General features: G+C 43.2%; 1 protein-coding gene across 1 annotated transcript in view; it reads left to right on the top strand.

Annotated features, from left to right (window-relative positions):
• The window catches only part of CCDC60 (coiled-coil domain containing 60), a 330,055-nt gene that overhangs the window by 231,160 nt on the left and 80,156 nt on the right, over positions 1-18,739 (top strand). The window contains exons 6-8 of the mRNA XM_069754456.1: positions 5,020-5,124; positions 8,802-8,892; positions 14,085-14,364. Of these exons, the coding sequence (XP_069610557.1) occupies positions 5,020-5,124; positions 8,802-8,892; positions 14,085-14,364 (476 nt within the window). The remainder of the gene's footprint in view (positions 1-5,019; positions 5,125-8,801; positions 8,893-14,084; positions 14,365-18,739) is intronic.

Raw genomic sequence — 18,739 nt, 5'->3', positions numbered from 1 at the left:
TGGCGCTATAGAGTTTAAGTCCTCTTTTTCTCAGAAGAGGCAATTTGCATATTGGTAGACAGCAGAATTCATGGTTCCATTTACCACAGCAAGTCTTCCAGGTTTTGATGCAGCAAAACAGCCCCAAACCGTCACACTAGCACCAGCATATTTTACTGTTAGTATGATGTTCCTTTTCTAAAATGTTGTGTTACTTCTACGCCAGATATAATTGAACATTCACCTTCCAAACAGTTTCAACTTTTAACCCATCAGTCCACAGAGTATTCTCCCAAAAGTCTTGGAGATCATGAAGATATTTTCTGGCAAAACTGGGACAAGCCTTTATGTTCTTATTGCTCAGTAGTGGTTTTCGTCTTGCAACTCTGCCATTCAGGCCATTTTTGCCCAGTCTCTTTCTTATGGTGGAGTCATGAACACTAACCTTAACTGAGGCAAGTGAGACTGCAGTTCATGGATGTTGTCGTGGGGTCTCTTGTGACCTCTTAGATGAATTGTCGCTGCGTTCTTAGGGTAATTTTGATCTTCCAGCCATGCCTGGGAAGGTTCACTGCTATTCCACGTGTGGATAATGGCTCTCACTGTGGTTCACTGGAGTCCCAAAGTTTGAGAAATGACATTATAACCTTTTCCAGACTTTATAGATCTCAGTTACTTTGTTTCTCATTTGTTCTTGAATTCTTTTGGATCACAACATGATGTCTAGCTTTTGAGGGACTATTGGTCTACTTCATTTTGTCAGGCAGGTCCTATTTAAGTGATTTCTTGATTGAGAACAGATTTGGCTATTATCAGGCCTGTGTGTGACGAGGGAATTTGAACTGAGCTTCCCAAAGATTTGATAAACCACAGTTACTTTATGTTTGTGGGGGGAATCACTTTTTCTCACAGGACCCTGTAGGTTTGGATTTCTTTTTCCCTTAATAATAAAGACTTTCGTTTAAAACGGCAACTTTTTTACTTGTGTTATCTTTGTCTAATATTTAAATTTGTTTGGTGATCTGAAACATTTAACTGTGACAAACATGCAAAAGAATAGGAAATCAGGAAGGGGGGCAAACACTTTCTCACACAGCTATAGATACAGAAAAACTTCTAAAAAGTAAAGGCTGCATAATTAATGAAATAGAATTGCTAAATTATTGGTTCTACTTAACACCCTTTTTTGGTTCTAGAGATATGAATCTTTTCATTCAGTGCTAATTTTTGTGATCTATACGAAGGGGGTGTTGTACAAATGGTAATAATGCAGAGCATCCTAAGGCTACGTTCACACTAGCGTTGTGCGCCGCTGCGTCGGCGACGCAACGCACAACGCATGCAAAAACACGGCAAAACGCATGCAAAAACGCTGCGTTTTGCGACGCATGCGTCGTTTTTTGCCGAAAATCGGACGCAAGAAAAATGCAACTTGTTGCGTTTTCTTGGTCCGACGCTTGCGGCAAAAAAGACGCATGCGTCGCACAACGCAACAAACAAAAATGCATGCGTCCCCCATGTTAAATATAGGGGCGCATGACGCGTGCGTCGCCGCTGCGTCGCCCGACGCACACTAGCATAACGCTAGTATGAACGTTACCTAAGACATGCCTCAGAGGATCATGTCAGCCACGCCCCCTTCTAAAGACCATAAAAATTAGCACTAAATAAAAAGACCAATATCTCTGGAAATGGATATAGGGTGTTAAATGTTTAGGGAAAAAATAAATTACATCTGTAGGTGAGCAGTCGAACTAAAATATGAGCATAAACTGGACACTTTTGATTTGAGGACAGGTCCTCTTTAAATGATCTGTTACAATGTGATACTTTTAGAGACAATCATATTAAATGCCAGTATATTGCAAAAAAATGTTTGAGCTAAAGGTTCATATTGATGAACTATTATTATTATTATTTATTTATTAATTGATTCCATGGTGCTGTACATGAGAAGGGATTACATACAAGTTACAAATAACGCTTACAGTAAACAAACTAACAATTACAGACTGATACAGAGCTGCCTATCGCAGCTGACATCCGGCACTATGTGCCAGGAGCGATCACGGACCGCCCCTGGCACATTAACCCCCGGCACACCGCGATCAAACATGATCGCGGTGTGCTGGCGGTAAAAGGAAGCATCCCGCAGGGAGGGAGCTCCCTGCGGGCTTCCCTGAGACCCCCGCAGCAACGCGATGTGATCGCATTGCTGCGAGGGTCTCTTACCTTCCTCCCTGCAGCACGGGAATAGGATTGGGATTAGGGTTAGGGGTGTGTCTGGGTTAGAGGTGTGGATAGGGTTACCGTTGGGATTAGGGTTAGGGGTGTGTTTGGATTAGGGTTTCAGTTATAATTGGGGGGTTTCCACTGTTAGGGATAGGGCTAGGGTTAGGGTTGGGGCTAGGGTTAAGGCTACAGTTAGGGTTGGGGCTAAAGTTAGGGTTAGGGTTTGGATTACATTTACGGTTGGGAATAGGGTTGGGATTAGGGTTAGGGGTGTGTCTGGGTTAGAGGTGTGGTTAGGGTTACCATTGGGATTAGGGTTAGGGGTTAGGGGTGTATTTGGATTAGGGTTTCAGTTATAATTGGGGGGTTTCCACTGTTTAGGCACATCAGGGGCTCTCCAAACGCGACATGGCGCCCGATCTCAATTCCAGCCAATTCTGCATTGAAAAAGTAAAACAGTGCTCCTTCCCTTCCGAGCTCTCCCGTGTGCCCAAACAGGGGTTTACCCCAACATATGGGGTATCAGCGTTTTTTGGGGACATTTTTTAATTTTTTTTATTTTCACGGCTTTGCGTTATAAACTGTAGTGAAACACTTGTTTAGGTACATTAGGGGCTCTGCAAACACAATGTGATGCCTGCAGACCATTCCATCTAAGTCTGCATTCCAAATGATGCTCCTTCCCTTCCGAGCTCTGCCATGCGCTCAAACGGTGGTTCCCCCCCCCCCACATATCGGGTATCAACGTACTTAGGACAAATTGGACAACAACATTTAGGGTCCAATTTCTCCTGTTGCCCTTGGAAAAATACAAAACTGGGGGCTAAAAAATAATTTTTGTGGAAAAAAAATATTTTTTATTTGCACATCTCTGCGTTATAAACTGTAGTGAAACACTTGGGGGTTCAAATCTCTCACAGCACATCTAGATGAGTTCCTTAGGTGGTCTACTTTCCAAAATGGTGTCACTTGTGGGGGGTTTCTACTGTCTAGGTACATTAGGGTCTCTGCAAACGCAATGTGACGCCTGCAGACCATTCCATCTAAGTCTGCATTCCAAATGGCGCTCCTTCCCTTGTGAGCCCTCCCATGCGCCCAAATGGTGGTCTCCCCCCCACATATGGGGTATCAACGTTCTCAGGACAAATTGTACAACAACTTTTGGGGTCCAATTTCTTCTCTTACCCTTGGGAAAATAAAAAATTGTGGGTGAAAAGATAATTTTTGTGAAAAAATATGATTTTTTATTTTTACGGTTCTGCATTATAAACTTCTGTGAAGCACTTGGTGGGTCAAAGTGCTCACCACACCTCTAGATAAGTTCCTTAGGGGGTCTACTTTCCAAAATGGTGTCACTTGTGGGGGGTTTCAATGTTTAGGCACATCAGTGGCTCTCCAAATGCAACATGGCGTCCCATCTCAATTCCAGTTAATTTTGCATTGAAAAGTCAAATGGCACTCCTTCGCTTCCGAGCTCTGTCATGCACCCAAACAGTGGTTTACCCCCACATATGGGGAATCGGTGTACTCATGACAAATTGTACAACAACTTTTGGGGTCCATTTTCTCCTGTTACCCTTGGTAAAATAAAACAAATTGGAGCTGAAGTAAATTTTTTGTGAAAAAAAGTTAAATGTTCATTTTTATTTAAACATTCCAAAAATTCCTGTGAAACACCTGAAAGGTTAATAAACTTCTTGAATGTGGTTTTGAGCACCTTGAGGGGTGCAGTTTTTAGAATGGTGTCACACTTGGGTATTTTCTATCATATAAACCCCTCAAAATGACATAAAATGAGATGTGGTCCCTAAAAAAAAATGGTGTTGTAAAAATGAGAAATTGCTGGTCAACTTTTAACCCTTATAACTCCCTAACAAAAAAAAATATTGGTTCCAAAATTGTGCTGATGTAAAGTAGACATGTGGGAAATGTTACTTATTAAGTATTTTGTGTGACATATCTCTGTGATTTCATTGTATAAAAATTCAAAGTTGTAAAATTGCGAAATTTTCTAAATTTTCGCCAAATTTCCATTTTTTTGACAAATAAACGGCGGTAATATCAAAGAAACTTTACCACTGTCATGAAGTACAATATGTCACGAGAAAACAATGTCAGAATCACTGGGATCTGCTGAAGCGTTCTAGAGTTATAACCTCATAAAGGGACAGTGGTCAGAATTGTAAAAATTGTCCTGGTCATTAACGTGCAAACCACCCTTGGGGGTAAAGGGGTTAATCAATGTGGAAGTGCTATTTCCCTTATAAAGCCTATATATATGGATATGCTTTTCCAACTTGTAATCTGTGCTCGGGTGCTCGGATTATTAGGCCCCATTCACACATCCAAATTTAAAAAGGGACATGAAAATAATGCTACCAGTTACATCAGTGCTTTGCTTAAGTGTGTCATCTATGTGTCCATTTTTGCCATCAGTGATTTCAAAGTTTCTGCTACGCTTCGACATTTTTATATACAGGCAGCACACAGATTATACACTGCTGCCGTCCGTGTGCTCTATGTGTTTTTCACAGACCCATAGACTTGTATTGCCCCTGTTCATCCGTGCCACCAGAAAAAAACGGACATGTCTCTGTGAGTCATGAAGAGACAAGGTCATATGGATAGCAACATTGATTATAACAGGTACGTGTTGTATTTGTGAAAAAAAACGGACACAACGCGTGCATGCAACATGGAGGTCTGAATGAGGCTTTATAGTGTAAGAGTAAAAATAATGTGATTTATACAGGAATATTCAATAAAAATGAGTCATCAGATTAATACGTTTCACATTTTACTCTTTAGGGAAACTCTCTTTCGCCAGCTCTGTGCCATACATTGGCTTTTAGAGACTTTAACCTCAGATCCATCTGTTTCCATGAGGCCGGTATCTTCTTGTTGGAATATAAGGTACAAAAAAAAATCTAAAACGGTAATTGTTTTATTTTATACATTGTCGCTTAAAAAAAACAAGTTTTATACCACTGATACTGTTCAATATATTATTAGTCTCATGCAGTAAATCTCATTAAAGGGGTTTTCTGGTCTGTAATCAATCTATGTTACGGTAGACTGCCAAATTGTGACAAATGGTCACAATTCTCCTGTTTACCCCGAGCGAGTGGGCTGTCACGTACCACATGGACAGTGTTCATCATAAATGAGTACACCCCTTTTGAAAGTAAGATTTTAATCAATATCTCAATGAATACAAGAAGAATTTGCAAAATTTTGACAAGACTGAGTTTCATAGTAGAACATTTTTTTTCTCATAATAGTAAAGTAAGGTAATAATATAACTTTCTTTACGAAATCTTCAGTTTTACTCAAATTAGTTGATGCAAAACTGGAAACACCCCACATCAAAAACTACATCTAGTATTTTGTATGGCCACCATGATTTTTAAGGACACCACCAAGTCTTCTAGGCATGGAATGAACAAGTTGCCGATATATTACAGCATCTGTCTTCCAATTTTGAGTACAACTGAAGATATTGTAATGAAACTTATATTATTAACCTTACTTTCATGTTGTGGGTTAAACACTGTTCTAGGAAATTCAGTCTTGTCGAAATTTTGGAAATTGTTCTTGTGTTCAGTGAGAAATTGATTAAAATCTTACTTTTTAAAAACGGGTGAACACTTTTATGCTGAGCACTGTGTGTGATTTGCAAACTTAACTTATGATCTGGTAGCTTCTAGTCTCATCTGGCTTCTCTCAATAGAAGAGAATGGAGATGAGTGAGATTAGTCAGCAGGTAACTAATTTTTGCTTTCTTGGCCTTTTTTCAGAGAATATGAATGATAACACCAAAAGTTGTTCTCCACTTATGGTTAGTATTTGGGTGAAGCCATTTATTGTCAATCTACTGTGTTTTCTCTTTTTAAATCATAATGACAACCAAAAACATCCAAATGACCCAGATCGAAAGTTCACATACCCTGGTGATTTTGCCCTCATAACATGCACAGACGTTGACACAAATGGGTTTGAATGGCTACTAAAGGTAACATCCTCACATGTGACCTGTTTGCTTGTAATCAGTGTGTGTGCATAAAAGCTGAGTGAGTTTCTGGGATCCAGGCAGACTCTTGCATCTTTCATCCAGCCACTGACGTTTCTGGATTATGAGTCAGGGGGAAAGCAAAAGAATTGTCAACGGATCTATTGGAAAAGGTAGTTGAACTGTATAAAACAGGAAAGAGATAGACAACGATATCCAAGGAATTGATAATGCCAGTCAGCAGCGTTCAAACTGTGATTAACAAATGGAAAATCAGGGGCTCTTTAAAAACAAAACCACAGTCAGGTAGACCAACAAAAATGGCGTCTACAACTGCCAGGAAAATTGTTCATTTTGCAAAGAAAAACCCACAAACAACATCAGGTGAAATACCAAACTCTCTGAAAACTAGTGTTGTGGCTGTTTCAAAATACACAATAAGGAGGCACTTGAAGACAAATGAGCTGCATGGTCAAGTCGCCAGAAGAAAGCCATTACTGCGCAAATCCAACAAAGTATCTCGCCTACAATACGCCAAACAGCACAGAGACAAGCCTCAAAACTTCTGGAACAAGATAATTTGGAATGATGAGACCAAAAATGAACTTTTCGGCCACAGCCATAAACGTTACATTTGGAGAGATCAGCAAGGCCTATGATAAAAGGAACATCATTCCTACTGTAAAGCACGGAGGTGGATCGCTGATGTTTTTGGGATGTTTGAGCTACAGAGGCACAGGAAACTTGGTCAAAGTTGAAGGAAAGATGAATGCAGCACAATATGAGCAAATACTGGAGGCAAATTTGCACTCATCAGCCTGGAAGCTGCGCACGGGACGTACTTAGATGTTCCAACATGACAATAATCCAAAACACAAGGCCAAGTCGACCTGTCTTTGGCTACAGCAGAACAAAGTGAAGGTTCTGGATTGGCCATCTCAGTCTCCTGACCTCAATATCATTGCGCCACTCTGGGGAGATCTTAAGTGCACAGTTCATGCTACAGTAGACAGCCCAGGAATTTACAGGAACTGGAGGCTTTTTGCCAAGAATAGTGGGCAGCTTTACCTTCTGAGAATATAACCTCATCCACAGCTACCACAAAAGACTTCAATCTGTCATTGATGTTAGAGGGGGCAATACATGGTTTTAAGAAATGGGGTATGCGAACTTTTGATCAGGGCCATTTGGATTTTTTTTGTTGTCATTATGATTTAAAAAGAGAAAACAAAGTAGTTTGACAATAAATGGCTTCACCCAACCACTAACCATGAGTGGATAAAAAATTTTGGTGTTATCATTCATATTCTCTGAAAGAAGGCCAAGAAAGCCAAAATTCTGCTTGGTTATGTGAACTTTTGAGCACAACTGTACATGTAACTCCGGTGTCCCTGCACTCTGCTTCAACCTCCCCTCCGGCAGGGGATGCCGACATACTCACTGCCACGGCCGCCCAGCCGCGTTCTCTCTTCCTGGTCTCAACGTGGCTCCTGTGCCATGGCCTGCACATGCCACACAGGTTTACTGGCAGCATGCTTAGGGCACTCGCCTGCTCCATGTCTCTTAAATAGACAGCGGTCATGCACCTGATGTGTCCCCAGCAAATGGCTGGGAGGCACTTAATACCAAGGCTCCTCTGTCTGTTGGAAGATGCCTGAGCAACATTAGCATTTGGTTAGTCTGCAAGCTGCCAAGTCCGTTGTCAGGTCCCTGTTCCCATACCTGTTCCATTACCCAGAACCTGAACCAGTTCTGCCTTCTTGAACCCGCCTAGTCTGAACCAGTACGTGCACCTTTTACGATCCTGTCTGAACCTGTACCTATACCAAGTCTGTCCTGTCTGATCCTGCCATTCGGTTCTGCTTGAATCCTGAGCCAGTCCTGATTCTGCTCCATCTGAACCTGCTCCAATATCTGTTCTGGACGTCATCCTGTTCCTGCCCTAGCAGCTACTCTGTGTACGTACCTTTGTCCCTGTTCCTTTGGGGTCAGCTGCTGCGGTTTCGTTGTCTGTCCTGGAGTGGTACCTGGCAACCACCTGTGGCTCAAGCCTAACCACACCTTCAGGGGCTTTAGTGAAGAACCAGATGGTCAGTTAGTTACACCCCTCCAGGCTCTCCCCTATCCGCTGCGTAGTGGGTCCACACCCACCAGCATGAAAATACATAATTCTTGTCAGTAGATCCCAATGTGATTAGTGCAAGCATGGGACAAATCGAAATTAAGAATAAAATACCAATAAAGTGCAACTAGAGAATCCAGATGTCCTGTGTATCTGATGAAACATACCATATAAACATATTTTCATGTATACAATGTAGGACCTCTAGAGGGACAGATTTCTAGGGGCCGAAGAAGTAGTATTCGCAGCTTGACCTTGATGCCTGAGGAAGTCCAAGCATCCCTTTGCCACATAAGAGGACCCCTTGTATGGTAAATGGTGGGGTCCTTGCGATTAATTTTGAAATGACGTCCCGGATCTTGAACTCCTTTATTGTAGCAGTCACCTGTGTGTTCAATAAAGAAATTAAATATCAAGCCAGTAATGTCACTTTTACTATTCTGTATTTCTTTAAACCAGAAATCCTGGTGGCTGTAAAACTTCATTAAGAAGAATCAATAGAGAGAAGGACATGGAGATGAAGTGGGAGCAGTTTATCATGCTGGGGAAGGTAAATGATCATTTTTCTGCCAGAAATATTTTGCTGTGTTTTACAGAGGTAAATAAATGCAATCTTCACAAATGGAGGGCTAAATATTTCAGCTACTTAATTTTCTTTTATTGTGAGAAGTATATTGAGATGGAGAGCGCAGGCTTCATGAACAACTGATATTTACGCTGTGTGCAGTAACGGTAAAGCTGTGGGGCATAAAAAAGAAATTTAATACCGGGTTCTGCAGCAATGTACAGTGTGAGCTATCAGTGTCAAACTTTGTTTCAATTCTAATTTCTAATCTCAAAGGTGAGATATTTCGGACCCTAAGGCTGCCGTCACACTATCAGTATTTGGTCCGTATTTTACATCAGTATTTGTAGCCAAAACCAGGAGTGGAACAAATTGAGGAAAAGTATAATAGAAACATATGCACCACTTCTGCATTTATCACCCACTACTGGTTTTGGCTTACAAATACAGATGTACAATACTGACCAAATACTGCTAGTGTGACGGCAGCCTTAGTGTGTGACTTTACTACAAGGTAATTCTTCAGTGACCGCTGTAGAAGTAATGTACACTGCTCAAAAAAATAAAGGGAACACTAAAATCCCACATCCTAGATATCACTGAATTAAATATTCCAGTAGTAAATCTTTATTCATTACATAGTGGAATGTGTTGAGAACAATAAAACCTAAAAATGATCAACGTAAATCACAACTAATATTTATTTATATATATATATATATATACCAGTGATACATATATATATATATATATATATATATATATATATATATATATATATACTAGATGGTGGCCCGAGTCTAACGCATCGGGTAATCTAGAATATGCATGTCCACGTAGTATATTGCACAGCCCACGTAGTATATTGCCCAGCCACGTAGTATATTGCCCAACCACGTAGTATATTGCCCAGCCACGTAGTATATTGCCCAGTTACGTAGTATATTGCCCAGCCACGTAGTATATTGCCCAGTTACGTAGTATATTGCCCAGCCACGTAGTATATTGCCCAGTCACATAGTATATTGCCCAGCGATGTAGTATATTGCACAGCGACGTAGTATACAGCACATAGCCACGTAGTATAGAGCACAGACACGTAATATATTGGCCAGTCACGTAGTGTATTGCCCAGCCACGTAGTGTATTTCCCAGACACATATATAACAGGTTAAAAAAGATTTAAAATAAAAAATAAACATATACTCACCTTCCGAGGGGTCCCTTGTAGTCCTGGCGCCTGTGTGCAGTGCTCGCGGCAGCTTACGGTCCCAGGGTTGGTATGAGTGCAGGACCTGTGATGACGTCGCGGTCACATGACCGTGACGTCATGGAAGGTCCTTCTCGCATAGCATCCTTGCAACCGGAGCCTGCCGCTTGCACTGCCGAGGACAGGGCGCGACGTCGGAGGGTGAGAATAACGTGTTTTTTTTATTATTATTATTTGTAACATTAGATCTTTTCACTATTGATGCTGCATACGCATCATCAATAGTAAAAAGTTGGTCACACAGGGTTAATAGCTGCGTTAATGGAGTGTGTTACACCGCGGCATAACGCGGTCCATTAATGCTGCCATTAACCCTGTGTGTTGGCTGACAGGAGGGGAGTATGGAGCGGGCACTGATTGTGGGGAGGAAGCAGCGGCCATGTTGCCGCCGGACTGTGCCCTTCGCTGATTGGTCGTGGCAATCGTCGTGGGCGTTTTCCCACGACCAATCAGCGACTTGGATTTCCATGACAGACAGAGGCCGTGACCAATGAATATCCGTGACAGAAAGAAAGACAGAAGGACAAACAGACAGACAGACAGACGGAAGTGACCCTTAGACAATTATATAGTAGATGTCTTTATATTTCATAAAGAGATAGAAGAAAAGCCGTTAATTCATTTGTCGGTTTCTTTAAAATCACTGCAGGAGCCGACAGGATAGAAGAGATGGATTAGATACAGTAAATACATATAGACAAGGTAGATATATAGATGTCAGTGACAAATACAATTAGTACTATGTGTGTGCAAATTAGCGGATATGTATATAATTAATAAAGGTTTATTTTATGAAATAAATGGCGTGGGCTCCCACGCAATTTTCAAAACCAGCAGAGGGAAAGCCAGTGACTGGGGGCAGATGTTTATAGCCTGGGAATGGGGTAATACCCATGGAACTTCCTAGCCTATTAATATCAGCTCACAACTGTATACTTAGCCTTTACTGGCTATTAAAATGGGGGACCCCCCAAAAAAGTGACGTGTGGTCCCCCCAATAATTAATAGCCAGCAAAGGCTATGCAGACAGCTGCAGGCTGATATTAATAGCCTAGGAAGGGGTCATGGTTATTGCCCCCCAGCTACAAACTCCAGCTCCCAGTCACCACAGAAAAGGTGCATCTCTAAGATGCGCCAATTCTGCCACTTAGCCTTGCTCTTTCCACTTACCCTGTAGCAGTTGCATATGGGGTAATAGTTATAGGGCTGATGTCACCTTTGTATTGTAAGGTGACATCAAGACCAGCTTCGTAATGGAGAGGTGTCACTAAGACACTTATCCATTACTAATCCAATAGTTGTTAAGGGGTTAAATAAAGACACAGCCAGAATAAAGTAGTTTAATGAAATCAAACACAACACAGTTTCCCATCTTTATTGTACTCCTAATTCCTGCGACGCCCTCGTTCTCCTTTAATAAACATAAAATAATAAACCAACAATATACCCATACCTGTCCATCGATGTGTCCCCAGCCATAATCCATATCTGGGGTATATGCAGTTTTCAACCAGGAGGGTGCCAAGATGCGACTGCCCCGGCTGAAAACTACTCGTGAGTGAGGATAAGCTGTGAGCGGAGATTCAGTGACTAGCGGTTCCGTCACTGAAGCTACGCTTCCTCACAGCCTGACCTGCGCTGAACTCTGGAGTGTGGGAAAATGCCAGTTCATTTTCCCATGTTCCAGAGTTCAGCGCAGGTCAGGCTGTGAGGTAGCGCAGCATCAGTGATGGCACCACTAGTCACTGAAGCTGCCACTCACAGCTGTGCTGAACTGGGATGACCTCTAGAGAATGGGAAAATGCACTGGCATTTTCCCACGGTCCAGGGGTCACCGCATTTCTGGCTGTGAGGGAGCACAGCTTCAGTGATGTCAGCGCTAGTCACTGAAGCTGCTCTCAGCTTCTCATTCCCCAGTGGTTTTCAGCAAGGATGGATGCATCATGGCACCATTCACGTTGAAAACTATATGCTCCAGATATGGATTACTGCGTGGGACACAATGATGGACAGATATGGTATATTGTTGGTTTGTTTGCCTTTTTTATTACAGGAGAACGAGGGCGTTGCAGGAATTAGGTGTGTAATAAAGATTGGAAACTGTAGTGTTTTATTTCATTAAAATGCTTTATTCTGGCTGTCTGTATATTTAACCTGTAACAACTGTAGGATTAATAATGGATAGGTGTCCTATTGACAGCACTCACATGGTACGAGTGGTGTGTGATTTTGATTTTTTTCTCGCAACCAATGACATGCATTGGCGAGTCTCGTCCGAGATACGCAGCAAATCACAGATGAGATGTAACCCATTGAATAACATTGGTCAGAGTGCAATCCGATTTTTTTTTCTCGGATTGCACTCGTCCTTATTTCTCGCAAATGAGTATGAGCCCTTAGTCATAGGCTAAACAACTGCGAGCAAAATTTCCAGCTACGCATTCTCAGCGTGGTAAGCTCCTTCTCCCTGCATCTCACCAAAATCAATGTGCTTTATTGTAAAATGAATATAAATCATAATGAATTGCTGTACACAGTAGTAAAGCGGTCATGAATTCGAGAGGCGCCTGCGACTGAAGACTTGTACATTACAGAAACAGTTATTACCATTATTTATTTTATGTATTATTTATTTACTGTATTACCATAAAGATAAGTGATTTTTAAAAGGTGTTTTCCCTGTTATTGCTATAAGCCATTACTACAAAATTGACATTGAGTACAGTATTTCATGTTTTGGGTGTTTATTTTTATTTTTTTGCATGAGGCAACTACATGTTTGACCACTAGAGGGCAGCTGTGGTATTAGTAGTGAAATAAAGTATAGTAGAGAGCATTAACTCAGGATGGGATACTGTTGTTTATAGCGAGGTCATACTCCTAGCTCAAGACAACGTGAGCATTAGGTCATCTCTTCAAATTCTGTGTAATCAACTGCATAAACATAAAGTAAAGTTCCTTTTTTTTAATACAAGAATAAACGAAAAACTTTATTTTGAACAGGCCTGGCTTGTTACTCTCCACAAGGTGAAACGTTACACCTTAGATCCCAGTTTTAAACCTCTCGCCTAGCCAAATCAGATCTCATACTTTGCACTAATGAGGGGCACTGCCTCGGAACACCGTGAATGCAAATTGAGATTCTGGTTAGGCTTTTTTTCCTAACTCAAATGGCAAGGCTTGTTAAAGGGTCAAGAGTGACTTTTAGGATTGCTGCTTCCAATAGGTGGCGCTATAGCGTTCTAGCCCTCTTCACGTATGTGGTCCTTCTTTCCAGGAGTTCCCTTATCAGACAAATTCAGGGGGTTGCATATTGTTGATCCTCCTTCATTACTTTCTGGTTACTGCTGAGCAAATGTGTGGTCGCTGTTGCTTCTCCTGGTCACATAATATCATCAATTGGGGCTTTAAAAAGGACCTGTCACAAAGTGAAAAATGGCCAGTTTTTGCTCTTATTTTGTCCCTGATGCTCCCCTTAGTGTTTTTTTTTTAAATCCACCATACAGCTCCAGAGCTATGGGCTTTTTCATTTGGTCTTATTTTTGTGGTCTTTGCAAGTTGGACGTGGCTCAAAACATTTTTGGTTGCATGTTTTTAGGCTGCTCCACATAATTATTACCCTGGGAGGAACCCCCTGTTGGTTAAGACCATAAACATTAGTACTAAATAAAAAGGCCCATATGTCTAGAGTAATGTGGTGGCTTTTAATAAAATAAAAAGCTGAATAGTCAAGGGAGCAACAAGAATTAAAGGGTAAAAACGGGTCATTTTTGACCTGGCGATTTGACTTTTTTAAAGAGCCAAACCCACAGAGGTTAGCTTGCTTTTGTTAGAGTAGTTGTGTTCTTGTAACTATCATTTTTATGAGCAGTTGTATAATAATTTTTCTCTATCTCCCTATTTACAGAATAAAAAGCAGAATCCCAAAGTTCTTCGCAGCCACTTACGAGCCCAAAAACTGTCCTTCCTCAGCATTTCACGCCATAGTGGACTTTCATCAGCGCACACACCAACCTTAAGTAGTGTGTCCTCTCTTCTCCCGAGCTCTGATGATATGGTAACTGGAGGTACGACATCCTCAGATGTGCCTCAAGAAGGTGGAGATGACATGGAGTCTACAGTCAATAGTTCCCTCCATACCCCCGGCAAACAGAGCAAAGAGGAGGATGAAGAGCCGCTATCTGAATGTAGGTTGTCTCAGGAAATGTCCCAGCCGTGTGAATGACCAGAATATTGCGTTTTTAGTTTCTTGGCATTCTGATTGACATAACTTTTCTACGTTTAGGTCAATGTTTTACTCATTGGATTTTCTTTAGGTTCCTTTTTTGGGTTTATATGCATTAGAGCCAAATAAATGCATTGTAAACAAGTGAATTTTAAAAAATGTCATTATTACTTTTTATTTCATTTAAGCTCTACAGTAATCCCTTGAAGGGAATCTATCGCCTTCTTTTCACCATCTAATCTCAGAGTATCATAATGTAGAGACAGAAACCCTGATTCCAGCTATGTGTCACTTACTGGGCTACTTGCTGTAGCTTTCATATTATCACTGTTTTATCAGCAGGAAATTATCACTAGGGATTCAAGCTTCAGGAGGCTAATTTGCATATTCCAGGTGCCTTCTGGGAGAAGCGAAGTCTCCCTAAGCTAGAAGATCGTTGGGTACAGCCGGGACCAGCTGCTTCGAAAGCATCACCAAACCAGGGATTCAAGCTTCAGGAGGCTAATTTGCATATTCCAGGTGCCTTCTGGGAGAAGCGAAGTCTCCCTAAGCTAGAAGATCGTTGGGTACAGCCGGGACCAGCTGCTTCGAAAGCATCACCAAACCAGGGATTCAAGCTTCAGGAGGCTAATTTGCATATTCCAGGTGCCTTCTGGGAGAAGCGAAGTCTCCCTAAGCTAGAAGATCGTTGGGTACAGCCGGGACCAGCTGCTTCGAAAGCATCACCAAACCAGGGATTCAAGCTTCAGGAGGCTAATTTGCATATTCCAGGTGCCTTCTGGGAGAAGCGAAGTCTCCCTAAGCTAGAAGATCGTTGGGTACAGCCGGGACCAGCTGCTTCGAAAGCATCACCAAACCAGGGATTCAAGCTTCAGGAGGCTAATTTGCATATTCCAGGTGCCTTCTGGGAGAAGCGAAGTCTCCCTAAGCTAGAAGATCGTTGGGTACAGCCGGGACCAGCTGCTTCGAAAGCATCACCAAACCAGGGATTCAAGCTTCAGGAGGCTAATTTGCATATTCCAGGTGCCTTCTGGGAGAAGCGAAGTCTCCCTAAGCTAGAAGATCGTTGGGTACAGCCGGGACCAGCTGCTTCGAAAGCATCACCAAACCAGGGATTCAAGCTTCAGGAGGCTAATTTGCATATTCCAGGTGCCTTCTGGGAGAAGCGAAGTCTCCCTAAGCTAGAAGATCGTTGGGTACAGCCGGGACCAGCTGCTTCGAAAGCATCACCAAACCAGGGATTCAAGCTTCAGGAGGCTAATTTGCATATTCCAGGTGCCTTCTGGGAGAAGCGAAGTCTCCCTAAGCTAGAAGATCGTTGGGTACAGCCGGGACCAGCTGCTTCGAAAGCATCACCAAACCAGGGATTCAAGCTTCAGGAGGCTAATTTGCATATTCCAGGTGCCTTCTGGGAGAAGCGAAGTCTCCCTAAGCTAGAAGATCGTTGGGTACAGCCGGGACCAGCTGCTTCGAAAGCATCACCAAACCAGGGATTCAAGCTTCAGGAGGCTAATTTGCATATTCCAGGTGCCTTCTGGGAGAAGCGAAGTCTCCCTAAGCTAGAAGATCGTTGGGTACAGCCGGGACCAGCTGCTTCGAAAGCATCACCAAACCAGGGATTCAAGCTTCAGGAGGCTAATTTGCATATTCCAGGTGCCTTCTGGGAGAAGCGAAGTCTCCCTAAGCTAGAAGATCGTTGGGTACAGCCGGGACCAGCTGCTTCGAAAGCATCACCAAACCAGGGATTCAAGCTTCAGGAGGCTAATTTGCATATTCCAGGTGCCTTCTAGGAGAAGCGAAGTCTCCCTAAGCTAGAAGATCGTTGGGTACAGCCGGGACCAGCTGCTTCGAAAGCATCACCAAACCAGGGATTCAAGCTTCAGGAGGCTAATTTGCATATTCCAGGTGCCTTCTGGGAGAAGCGAAGTCTCCCTAAGCTAGAAGATCGTTGGGTACAGCCGGGACCAGCTGCTTCGAAAGCATCACCAAACCAGGGATTCAAGCTTCAGGAGGCTAATTTGCATATTCCAGGTGCCTTCTGGGAGAAGCGAAGTCTCCCTAAGCTAGAAGATCGTTGGGTACAGCCGGGACCAGCTGCTTCGAAAGCATCACCAAACCAGGGATTCAAGCTTCAGGAGGCTAATTTGCATATTCCAGGTGCCTTCTGGGAGAAGCGAAGTCTCCCTAAGCTAGAAGATCGTTGGGTACAGCCGGGACCAGCTGCTTCGAAAGCATCACCAAACCAGGGATTCAAGCTTCAGGAGGCTAATTTGCATATTCCAGGTGCCTTCTGGGAGAAGCGAAGTCTCCCTAAGCTAGAAGATCGTTGGGTACAGCCGGGACCAGCTGCTTCGAAAGCATCACCAAACCAGGGATTCAAGCTTCAGGAGGCTAATTTGCATATTCCAGGTGCCTTCTGGGAGAAGCGAAGTCTCCCTAAGCTAGAAGATCGTTGGGTACAGCCGGGACCAGCTGCTTCGAAAGCATCACCAAACCAGGGATTCAAGCTTCAGGAGGCTAATTTGCATATTCCAGGTGCCTTCTGGGAGAAGCGAAGTCTCCCTAAGCTAGAAGATCGTTGGGTACAGCCGGGACCAGCTGCTTCGAAAGCATCACCAAACCAGGGATTCAAGCTTCAGGAGGCTAATTTGCATATTCCAGGTGCCTTCTGGGAGAAGCGAAGTCTCCCTAAGCTAGAAGATCGTTGGGTACAGCCGGGACCAGCTGCTTCGAAAGCATCACCAAACCAGGGATTCAAGCTTCAGGAGGCTAATTTGCATATTCCAGGTGCCTTCTGGGAGAAGCGAAGTCTCCCTAAGCTAGAAGATCGTTGGGTACAGCCGGGACCAGCTGCTTCGAAAGCATCACCAAACCAGGGATTCAAGCTTCAGGAGGCTAATTTGCATATTCCAGGTGCCTTCTGGGAGAAGCGAAGTCTCCCTAAGCTAGAAGATCGTTGGGTACAGCCGGGACCAGCTGCTTCGAAAGCATCACCAAACCAGGGATTCAAGCTTCAGGAGGCTAATTTGCATATTCCAGGTGCCTTCTGGGAGAAGCGAAGTCTCCCTAAGCTAGAAGATCGTTGGGTACAGCCGGGACCAGCTGCTTCGAAAGCATCACCAAACCAGGGATTCAAGCTTCAGGAGGCTAATTTGCATATTCCAGGTGCCTTCTGGGAGAAGCGAAGTCTCCCTAAGCTAGAAGATCGTTGGGTACAGCCGGGACCAGCTGCTTCGAAAGCATCACCAAACCGCGCGCCTTACGGCGCGCAAATTTTTGCCTGTAGGACATTATTGCAAGAGAGCTTGGCTGAGTAGATTACACAAGAAGGAAAACACACAGCAAGTCAGCAGGATCTAGGAGCAACATGGCAGATGTGACAACCTACATGGTGAGCTGCAGCATGTGCTACATGTTCACAGATCGACCAGAAGAAGAATCCAATTTCACCTGTCAGAAGTGTAGACTAGTGGCCCTTTTAGAAGAAAAGGTGCGGGGTCTGGAAGAAAGAATAGCAACTTTGAAACTCATCAAAGAGAATGAAGACTTTCTAGACAGAACAGAAGCATCTCTACTGGTCACAGAAGGTGCAAAAAGTGTCAGAGAACCTCCAAAAGCAGATGAGTGGAAGCATGTGACCAAAAGAAGCAAGAAGACCATGGAGAAATCACCAACCACACAACTGAAGAACCGATATCAAATCTTTGTAGAGGATGAAGATGGCACACCTAAGAATGAAGCAATACCAGCAAGCAAAAAAGAAAAGGGCACACAGCAACAAGTGACAGCAAAAAGTACAGCCAAGAAGCAACGAAGAGTGGTGGTGGTGGGAGACTCACTACTGAGAGGCACCGAAGCAGCCATCTGCAGACCGGACATAACTGCAAGAGAAGTATGCTGCCTTCCAGGTGCGATGATCAAGGATGTGACCGATAGGATACCAAAGCTCTTCAGCTCCAAGGACGTCCACCCATTTCTTCTGATACATGTTGGCACCAATCACACGGCAAGGAAGGACCTACCGACAATCTGCAAGGACTTTGAAGAGTTGGGGAAGAAAGTAAAGGAACTGGATGCACAGGTAGTTTTTTCTTCTATCCTTCCAGTAGACGGGCATGGCACCAGGAGATGGAACAGGATCCTTGATGCAAACAACTGGCTAAGACGATGGTGCAGACAACAAGGATTTGGATTCCTGGACCACGGTGTGAATTACTGGTATGATGGACTCCTCGCCAGAGACGGACTACACCTCAACAAACCTGGGAAACACACATTCGCCAGAAGACTCGCTACACTCATCAGGAGGGCGTTAAACTAGAAGAAGAGGGGACGGG

This window comes from Ranitomeya imitator, chromosome 1 (assembly GCF_032444005.1).
Source record: "Ranitomeya imitator isolate aRanImi1 chromosome 1, aRanImi1.pri, whole genome shotgun sequence".
Taxonomy (NCBI): Eukaryota; Metazoa; Chordata; class Amphibia; order Anura; family Dendrobatidae; genus Ranitomeya; species Ranitomeya imitator.
The sequence above is the reverse complement of the archived record's forward strand: the minus strand, read 5'-3'. Positions and strand labels throughout refer to the sequence as shown.